At 45.2% G+C, this 10,615-nt stretch overlaps 1 protein-coding gene across 1 annotated transcript; it reads right to left on the reverse strand.

Annotated features, from left to right (window-relative positions):
• Positions 1–2,528: 2,528 nt before the first annotated feature.
• On the reverse strand, positions 2,529–10,230 carry IRX6 (iroquois homeobox 6). Its single transcript, XM_069216279.1, has 5 exons — positions 9,649–10,230; positions 8,475–8,729; positions 7,322–7,431; positions 5,976–6,280; positions 2,529–4,069 (listed from the first exon to the last, which is right to left on the reverse strand). Exons 1-5 carry the CDS (start codon positions 9,691–9,693, stop codon positions 3,393–3,395), a joined length of 1,392 nt encoding a protein of 463 aa, XP_069072380.1. The 5' UTR covers positions 9,694–10,230; the 3' UTR covers positions 2,529–3,392.
• Between the last annotated feature and the right edge of the window lie 385 nt (positions 10,231–10,615).

Consider the following 10,615-nt stretch of genomic DNA (forward strand, 5'->3'; position numbering starts at 1 on the left):
TTACATAAAACAACACCTGGATCAATCAGCCACCATTCTACATCAATAAAACAAATGTCATTAACAACAATATGGAACTGGATTTTTCCCCATTGCCTACGTGTTGAAGAATCATGGGGACAAACACAGCAGGCCTGTCACCGGTAAGATGCTCTTGATTATGTCTTGGTAGACTACATATATTACCCCCTTGGTAACTTAACATTGCCTCCCATGAGTTGGTCTTTTGATGCTACTGAGTTGACTCCATATTTCCTTCTGGACCCAACTGATGCACGTTAAGGACATGTCATGCATTTTATATTGTCCACTCTAAAGTTGTTACGTACCTGCATGCACCATGGAGCCAGGTATCACACACACTGCTGAACCCCATTCTTATCTGCAATGACATCAGATGCACTTTGCTTTCATCACCTCGTTCACAGTTGACACACCACACACAGCATATTCACTAATGGCCAAAATACAAACAACACCCTTGCAACCATGCACTCTAAGAGACACCCAGGAATCCAATATACATTTGGGCTCCTCACGACCTTGCCAGGGTTATGAATCACTATATAAGTATTTTAATCCAGCAGACCACCCAGAAAGCACGTTATGTCCTATAATTGGTATGGAAAACACTAAAAGCCAATAAAGCTCAATATAATACAATCAAAGCACATGACAAACAAATCAAGAAATTTGAAACCTTCCAAGTATGGGATTCACTGAGCTAAAACTTTTTCATTAATACATTTTGCTCATGGTGTTACATAGGCAGGCACTTCATGGACAATCATTGACCTCACTGCCATTCAGGAGAGGACGAGGCTCCACCGATTAGCCCTTTGTACCCAACATGAATCCTCATGCTACAAGAAACTGACACAGACCATCAGTGACCTTTTTTGACTCTTTGCTTGGTAATGACCACCTAACATGTAGTAGTGAGGTGTAGCTATTGGTTACCGGGCAGTGTAGAACAAAACAAATGAATAATTAAATAAGCAATCCACAGGAGACTCTCTGCAGTGATTGTTCTACTTATCTTGGGTTCCTTTTCACTCTTTATTATGCTTCATGGTCGGATTTAAGAACTACTCCCAGGACTGTGGAGACTGAACAGGGATTCCCCTTCAAAGTTAACACCTTTGTCCAGTATTAAAAAAACAGTACACCGTGATTCAAATTTTAGAGGTAATTTTCTTCAACGTCACAAATTTAATTATAAAACAAATGAATTAGCGTTTCTGCCTTCAACTCAATGTTAGCTATTTTCGTTACCTGATCTTTAAAAATGGGAAATGGCTTAGGAAAACTTCATGAGGGGGAAGGTCAGTTGAGATCTGCCAGATCCCTTTAGCACGTGAGCTATGAGGCAATTATCCAGGTTTAAGAACATCAAACGTGGACATAGTACCATCTCCATCGGATTCATGACCCCGTTCCACGATTTAGCTGGACATAAAATGCAAAGTAAAGTCATCAGTAGCCTTATTCGAAGCCCTCTGATTGGCTAAGACAACCTCATTATTCCACAGCTGATGCTAAAAGGAAGAAAAAGACGTAAAAGGTAACATCAACTACAGAAGTAGCATTTCAGTGTGTTCTGAGGTGCCCTCCACAAGTCTCAACTGCCTCTATGTTGATTTGAAATATTTATTTGCATTCCTCGAGTTTGAATTCTCATCCCCCCAGTCTGAAATCTAGTTCACTCTCTAGCCTCCCTGGACTATTGACAGCAATTCAAACATATAAAGAAATCTGAACATTCAATTGACTGAATTCGGTATTTTTATAAAATAAAAACCTTTGAAATATAAAGTAATGTGATATTGACACCATATGTACTTTTCTCAACTTTCTACATAATGCTTAGCTAATACTAATAATAGTAATAACGATAATTATAATACATTTCTGGGGCGGTTGTTGGCATTCACACAATACGTTGAATTATATTCGGGAACAGAAAGGAAGGAAAAGCTAAAACGCTTAAAGAAAATGGATTATTGATATTCTGAACGAAGGTACATTTATGGCACTGGCTTGCATAAAGCACATGGGTAAAGAGTGTGTGGATCTCTTCGGGTGAAGGGATTTTAGCTTCCTCTTCATGGTTTCTAACCCTGACCCTGGGGTTCTGCTAATAACAGACAGCTGTGGTACGAACAGAGTTCTCGGGACCGATCCTGGGCTGGATGCTGAATAGCATTGTACAGGTGCAGCGTTTGACCTTGAACAGCACTGCCTGCAGTTTGAGCGCCTCCATTTTGAGGATTTCAGTAACAGAAAACAACACACCTATAAGAAGAGTAGGGTAGAGTATCGATCAGCAGAGAAGTCAGGACCTAGCATTCAGAAAGTAGGGTGAAACAATACTAAAGACCGCTATAGGAAACCAATTAAAAAACACCTATTCACCTGTGTGACCTTTACTGAGCTCTCCAAGAAACCATTAATGACGTATCGCTCGGAATGAACCCCAACAAACTTAGAAATAAAACATGAACGATATATTAAAACGCTTTTTAGGGTTAAATATTAATTTATTTGATATTATGACAGGCTGACACATTTCCCATGGCTGGGAACACCATTCCAGTGATCAACAGATACCAGGAAGTTCCCATTTTACCATCTTTTACCTGAGCAGGACACTAGTGCTGCCTGACTGCTGACTGATGGGGAGGCTATTGGTTTCCCTGTGTACATAGTACATATATATTGCAAGTCCCAGGGTACAGGTAGGGAAACAGTTTATACTATGGAGAAGAGAAATACAATAAAGAACCACAACATTTCAAAGCACAATCATCTAAAAAAACGGGGAAAAAACAACTTCTGATTACACATATTTCAAGAAAAAGTCCATATTGAGATGAGGCAGGTTAGTGAGCAGCCAATGCAGATAGCCTGCCTATCATACTGCCTCAGAGCAGACCTAAAACTCCCTTTAAGTCACCCTGCTCTGAACTAAACACAGTTTTAATAGGCTCCATGCCCCAAAAGTCCCATACTTTGTTCCCATTCAGCCTGCATGCAGGCAACACTAATGGGTAAATGTGTTTGCAATCCACAAAGTGCATGGATTGTTTTCTCAGAGAAAAATATTTTCCATATATAGAGACATTTCAACAACTTGAGTTTCAGGTTAACTAGTTATGCTCCAAGGCGTTGCTTGTTCACGTTGCTCAGACAAATCACAACAGGCTTTAAGAGATTCAGTGGCATTGCTTGGACTTAGCAGATGTTTCAAAGATCAGAGTTTTTGGCATAACATCTATGCATCATGTGTGGCACTGGACCAGAGCTATGCCTGTGCATGGGCAGGGACGATAAATCTACATAAAGGAATAAACAGCTTTATCTGGTGGGGGGGCTTTATTCAACAGAAGTAGTCAACAGTTGTTCTCTCCCATGAGCTTGCACAGAAACATTGAGGTCCAGCTCCCTTCTGCTGCAGAGGAATACTGACAGGTGTCTCCCAGTACTGGGTAGGGGGCACAGCTTAGCTGCAAAGATTGCATGTTGAAAGAAGTTGTTCTAAAAATCTTAGTCGGCTGAGGCAGTTCATCTAACAGGCCCTCATGGCTGGTTTGGGTCTTCCCACTAGGATGAGGCCTGACCTCGCTGCACTGTTCAGAAACTGGTGGTTTTTCCCTTCCATGCAGGCAGTCGGGGCTCTCTGCCTTGAGTTCGTGGTTGGGGGGGCTTACTATGACGTTAGCCCCAGCTGTGTGAGCCAATGACCAAATTCGGGGCTTCTCTGTGGCATCAAAGAGTTGCATTGGAGCCGAGGTATCTGCTAAAGAAGATGGCTTGGCCAGCAGGCCCTCTAAGAAGTCTACTCTTGATGATGCGTGGGTGACTTTATTGCAAACCACCCCCTGGTAACTGCAAGGAGGTGTCATGTTGCAGTCACATTTCTCTGGATGACCTTCCTTTTTGCTTATGCTTGAAGGTGTGTCTTGCTGTGCATTCTTCGGACCACTTTCGATTTTCTCTGCTTCTCCATCTTCAAAGTCCTCCAGGTCGCTCAGTCTTAGCTCCTTTTCATCTTTGGAGACTTTGAAATCTACACAGAAACAACAGCAATATAAACAGGGTCAAATAAGACATTTATATAGAGATCTCTTTTGAGAGTGATCGTTTTCATGTTTGTGATTTCCAGCTACTGTGGTGGGTGGCTATGTTTCGTTCCTTCTGTAGTTTGTAATCCATACCCCTGGATTTAAATCAGTACCAAAAGCTGTCCTCATAACCAGGCAGAGACTGGGACCGGTGGAGCCACCTGTGTGTTGTGTAGTTAGGATATATCCTTTCCTACCCCCAGCATTGGAATGGGAATTTATTTAACCACACCTCGTCCACCAGATTAATTCTTTCATCTCCCTCAACAAAACAATCACACTTGCATGCTCACCCACACTCAGAAACATATTCAAATACTGACACACAGATATGGACACAATACGGAGTGTAAAAACACAAGCATGCACAGATAAATACGCACAAACATGTGTGATCTGACACATTACGAGTCATTGTCAGACATACACACAAAAACACAGACACATAAACACAATAAGGTACTCGTTAGATGTCAAATATAAACCACTTCACTCACACTGTTAGCAAGAACTCTGGCAGGAAGCATGAATCTGTACAGTTTAGATGTGCATGTTCTGTGCTGTAGATTCATGTCAGGAATTATGGTAGAGCACCCCCCCCCCCAATTAGGGGGACGCGGCGGTTAGGGCATGGTGCCGCCGTGGCCTGGGCCCTACGAACTGGTTGTGCGTTGGCTGGCTATTGGCACTTCCGCCCTCTCTCCTCATGAGGTGAGAGGGTGGAAGTGCATGCTCCTGGAGTCGCGCGGGCCGCATCATTTCCGGGTGCGGCCGCCGGTGCCTCATCCATGGGGGTGAGTATTTAAGTGTCCCCCCCAGAGAAGGCCTCAGCCTTTTCGTGGATGCATTGGGGGCCTGGAATGGTGCAACCCACCTTCCCATCCCCTGGTTTTGGGTTTAGGTTTAGGTGGGAGAGGAGATACTAAAGTCACCCTAAGCAACAGAGGGGTCCCCAAGGTCTTCTCTAAATCACATGCATTATTTCCTTTATGTCTATTAATGTATTTTTCCTTTTTAAATTAGTCTTGCCTTCCTATCTACCCTCTGCATGCCTCTTTTCTCTGAGCACTACATCTGTAAATCACGTGTTTCCCTTAATCCCTATTAATGTATATCTGCAAATTGTCCACACACAATACACTTTAAATATCACAACTTCTGCCTTTTGGAAAGTGACAACATTGCATCATAACACCGTCTAATAGCCTCTTCTCATCTATAAGCCCTACTAGATATCTGCATGAACTCACTTGCCCCCATTTCCCCACTAATAACAAAACTTAGCTTCTGTTACTTTCATCTACAACAGAGAAACTGAAGTGAATCCATGGTATAGTTTGCTTGAGCTAACGACTAATCCCAGTCTCCAACAATAACCAATAATACCGGACTAAATGCTAACATTGGGTTCTGAAGCAGCTGCTGCCGGGCATAAAGCGCTTCAACGCCTCGTCAGGGCTAGTCAGCGCTACTTAGTTACAATTGCAAATAAACCAGTATTTAGTAGCACACTGTGAGCACCTGGTCTGGGAAGAAAGCCTTATGTGGATCCTCCTAGCCTGCCTTTAGCAGAAGCTGCAGGCTGTGAGCCCTTCCATCATGCGAAAGAGCACCCTATGGAGCTGGGCCTTTTGGCTTGAAATGTGTGAAACTTCAGGACGCCACCATGGCCGAGTGCCTCCGGAAGCACTGCTGAGCTACAGCAATCAAGTGTGCTTCCTACGTAAAAGTTCTCTCCCAGTACCAGGATGTCATACTTCCTCGGCTACGGGATTGGTGCACGCCAGAGTCTGTGGTGTAAAGGTGGTACTAAGTCCCACCCTCCTTGGTCCCCTGTTAGATTTCTCTTACCCGTATCTTTGTTTTCCGAGCAGTCGCTCTCTCCGTCCCCCGGTCCCTCTTTTCTCTCGTCCCCCGCTTTATTCTTCGGGGCCCAGGTCATCTTGTTCTCCTTCTTGAGCCGCCGCCGGGCGTTGGCGAACCAGGTGGAGACCTGGGTGAGGGTCATCTTGGTGATGATGGCCAGCATGATCTTCTCGCCCTTGGTGGGGTAGGGGTTCTTGCGGTGCTCGTAGAGCCAGGTTTTCAGGGTGCTTGTGGTCTCCCGCGTGGCATTTTTACGTCTAGCTGAACTGCTGAAATCCATCGCCCCGTACCTACCAAGTACATGACATGTGCACGGATTATGAGACCGTTGCCACTGAATTGGTGGTGCCCGCTAGCAAGGAGAGCCCCACAAGAAGTTTATATCAAAATGAAACGTAATTATAAACGTATGACCCGTGACCTTCCATTAGTTAATAAAGGCAATCCAAAAATGTGCTCACATATTACATTTCATGTAAATGCACTCATATCGGTTAAGTGCACTCATGTGGTAAGTGCGTGCCTAGTAGTCATTTCTGTAGTAAAGTATAAAACAAGTGTAAACGTCAGTTTAAGTTCACCCACCACAAAATGCACACATATCAATTAATTGTACTCGAATAAATTAAGGACACAGATATTAAAAACCAGTTTACATGATTAATTTACCATCCATTAAGTGCATACATCACAGTAAAGTGTACATACATGTTCAGTTATATTAGTTTCCTGTATGCTTCTGATAAATGTGGAAACACATGCAGTTATGTGGTATAAGAGATGGTGTTTTAGATTTCAGGACTAATAACCTAATAAGCGAGTATCTTCACTTTGAACTATATTATTAAAATACCCAGTATGGATTGTACAAAGTTACAGAACACTTTCTTCTTGCCAAATGTAGTTTCTGAACGTATGGGTCGTTCATAACAGGTGCCTTTCTAACAACACAAATGTATACATTGGTATGTTGTTAACATACTAATTATTAGGCATGCTAAGGTTCCCCGAAATGCTTACAGAGCCATTCACTTTCCAGTGGCGTAGCAGGTTTTCCACTAATGAAGCAATGAAAAACGTCACCCCTACCCTGAGTCATAAATTGGAGCTTTAATTTGATTATAGCTCCCCGGTTAAACTCCAGGGTCCGGTGGCACTGCCCATGCTGTACTATTCACAGCTCCCCCGCTGCTAAATGCATTTGGAGGAACATTACCGACCTCAGGCCGCCTCAGAGGAACTACCATCTTGTTCATTGGGCCTGAGGCGGGCAGCTCAGCTAGTCTCTCGGTTGTGAGTGATGAAGGGTCAAAGGGCACGGGAAGACTCACCTGTCATACTGGTAGTGGCTGAGGGTGGGGTCGTAAGAGTAGTAGGCAGCAGACTGGCCAATGCCCGGGTGCAGGGAGCCGGCGCCGTCTTTGACCTCATACTGAGGGGTCTGCAAGAGAAGCTGAGGGCAGTTAAGATCGCGCTGACAGAACTTTCAGAAAAAAAGCGCCCTGACGTAGTCCCACAACATCGCGTGTGCCGACACACAGCCTGCTCTGTGCAGAGCTCAGAACGTAGTGCTTTTTTTGTACAAAAGAACCTGGGAAGAAAACAACCCACAAGAACACACTTTGCTGCACTAAAGCAAAAATTGCTCTCAGAGCCGGCTTTAGGGCTGGCGCGACAATAATTTTTGGCGTCCCCGCCCCTCCCACCATATAGTCCTCGAAGTCCCTATCACTCGGCAAGTGTCCATCATCCCCCATAGCCACTCTCTCTCATACATTTCTTTTGTTTAAAGAGGCTGATAAAGACTAGCTTTACTAATCCACTCGGCGATCCACATAAAGTACAGATCTGTTCTTCGCAAGGCACATTAACCCGCTAAGCTACTTTATGGCAGTCAGAAGGGCTACTAGACAAATCTCCACCTCTCTTTTAGCAGGAAGATTGATCACAAATGTTATCTTGACATTGTATTGAAAGTTGTTCTCGTAAGGATTCATGCAGAATGAACTTTTAAATCACAAGTTATTGCTAAACACAACTCCTGACCCCTTCACTTGAGGTCAGTGCGCCTCCAGGTTAGCGCCCAGTGCGGCCGCACCAGTCGTACCTCCCTAAACCCGACCCTGATTGTTTTTAAGACACACGCAGAACTAACAACCTCGCTTGTCCCGATATACTACTCGGTGCGGAATAATTTTTGCTTTAGTGTTGCAAAGTGTGTTCTTGGGGGTTAATTTCTACCCAGTTTCTTTTTTTTACAAACGCACTAGGTTTGTACCCTGCTCAGGGGCCTACACGTACAGATACACGTCAAAAAAATACTTGTATAACAACAATTACATAAAAATATCACTTCCTGTCCGACGCGTCCACTTCCTGCGCAAGTTAACTTCCATTGCCACGTACGTGTGCTCAAATAACCCGCCCTTTTCAGTCCGCACATGGTACAAGAAGCACATCAAACAAGACACACGCGGTACTCACCAGCGCCGTGTACAGCGTGGGGGCCTCGCTGCCATAGGGCAGGTAGTTGGCATATCCCTGGCTGGCTGCGGCCGTGTACGGGGCGCTGTACCTGCCCAGGGCGGCGCTGAACTCTGGCCTGGCGCTAGCCAGCAGCCGGTTCTCATAGGGCGAGCAGCAGAGGGTGGCACCCGGGCTGGACCCCGACGAACCGTCTGGAGGCGACCTGGAAGCAGACTCACAGCAGCTCGTGCTGGGGTTGGTAGCTACAAAAAACTATTGAAAAAATAGAATTACAAATGCTAGCTATTGCTTTTGTAGTGTATATCATACTAAAACGGATACAGAGAATGGGGCGAGCAAACTACTGTGAAACAAAACGTCTCTACTACGAACGTTCCAAAACTTTTTTGAGACTCTCAATAAACTGAAACATGCCTGTATTTGTTTTAAAGTTTTAACTTATAATAAATGGTGTTGTCCGAAGCTCCCAGTTGCACCACTGTGCTAAGAGATGCAAGTTTATCTATCACACCTGGATTTTGGTATATTTTAAGATTCACAACGATGGTTCCAGAGCTGTTCTTATTATGGGAGTGCATTAGAAACGCCTCATCTGCAACCTTAACCCAGAAATCACAGCCACCAAAGGTCCCGGCGCCTTGAAGTGCTGCTGCCCCACAGGACCCCTAGATCCAACTCCTGTGAAGGAAATGTTTCCTATCGAGGCGCCCAGCTGTAGAATCTATGACAAACCAACAGAACGCTGAATTATGCATTGTGCCAGCTGTCCTTGTCAATTCAATTTAAATAGACGCGATCTGCCAAATAAAAAGCAAAGCTCAATAGAAACGCAGTGCAAGAGAGTAAGATCGAAACAGGTGCGGTCAGTTCAGAAACTTGGGCGAACACGCAGACCTCAGCGGAAGGAAAACATTCACAGGGAGCCGACAATAAAGGGTTAAATGCGGCAGTGCCCGCTCAGCCACTGACCCCGCAGCTAGAGGTTTGACTGGGGAGGCTCAGTGCTGGGTCGGAGGCAGCAGGTTCAGGTATCGGGGTTGCCCCCGACACTGCCAGGTCTAGCACAGGAAGACGCTGTGGTCACGCGCACACCCAAAGCATCACCAAGTCAGCGCCGCGCACCCCGGGCAGGCACAGCAGCGGTCAACAGGCGACGGAGGCGCGAGCTTACCTGGGAAGTGCTGCTGTAAGGGTAGCCAAACTGTGAGAAGGACATCACTGCACCTCAGTTTTTTCGACTTCTTTTTCCACCATAAGGCAATATTTCTCCCAGCTCGATGAGGCGCTAACTCGCTCCAGACGCACCTCCACACACACAATTCCGCATAAGCCCCCTTTTTTTCTCAATTATAGATGACTGCACTTAAGCAGCCGGCGCGGGCACGCGGCTCGGTGCTGGAAGCCAAGGTCCCCCTCCCTGTGGCTTGACAATGCTAAAACAATAAAGCAGAAAATGTGGCATAGGCAGGAGAGGGGTAACACCGCCAACTCGCCCGGCTGGCAGGGCAGGGAGCCGGCGTGTTGTATTATTTGCAGCCTATGTACTTCTTTTTTCCTTCGCCCCGTGGAAGAGTATCAAAGTGACGTCATACTAATCCCGAACCGACAGGGCAGCTCGGATATAATAATGTCTTTGCCAATCATATTCCACATCTAATATTCTGAGATGCGCCCAACACTTGTTTCATGTTGTTTTAATGTTGTGCTCTGATGCACGTCAAAGGCAAGGGACCTGCAATGCTTTCTAGTTGCTCGCTCTCTTTTTTTTTTAAACCCAGCAAATTATATTTGGGGTAAAGGGAGAGGAGGGGGGCGCAGACACGACTCAGTCCATTAAACGTAGCAGGCAATCATAAAAACCTCCATTGTTCTTCAGCGAGGAGGCAGGCAGCGTGAATTGCCTCCCAAATCCATTCCCTTTAATATGTTCGCGTTGGTGATTGAGGGATGTTTTTGTTTTACAGAGCACCTGTCATTTTTGTGATTCCATGAGATGGCCGTGTGTCTACAGTGGACATATTAGTTTACAGTTGCTTCCCAGTGGATACTTGGTGTCCTGGTCACTGCTGTCCGCTACAGAGAGAGGTAAACGCGCTGTTTTCCTCGTAGGTTTTTTTTTTGTTTGTGTTATTGATAAC

The sequence above is a fragment of the Pleurodeles waltl genome, chromosome 12 (assembly GCF_031143425.1).
Source record: "Pleurodeles waltl isolate 20211129_DDA chromosome 12, aPleWal1.hap1.20221129, whole genome shotgun sequence".
Classification (NCBI taxonomy): Eukaryota; Metazoa; Chordata; class Amphibia; order Caudata; family Salamandridae; genus Pleurodeles; species Pleurodeles waltl.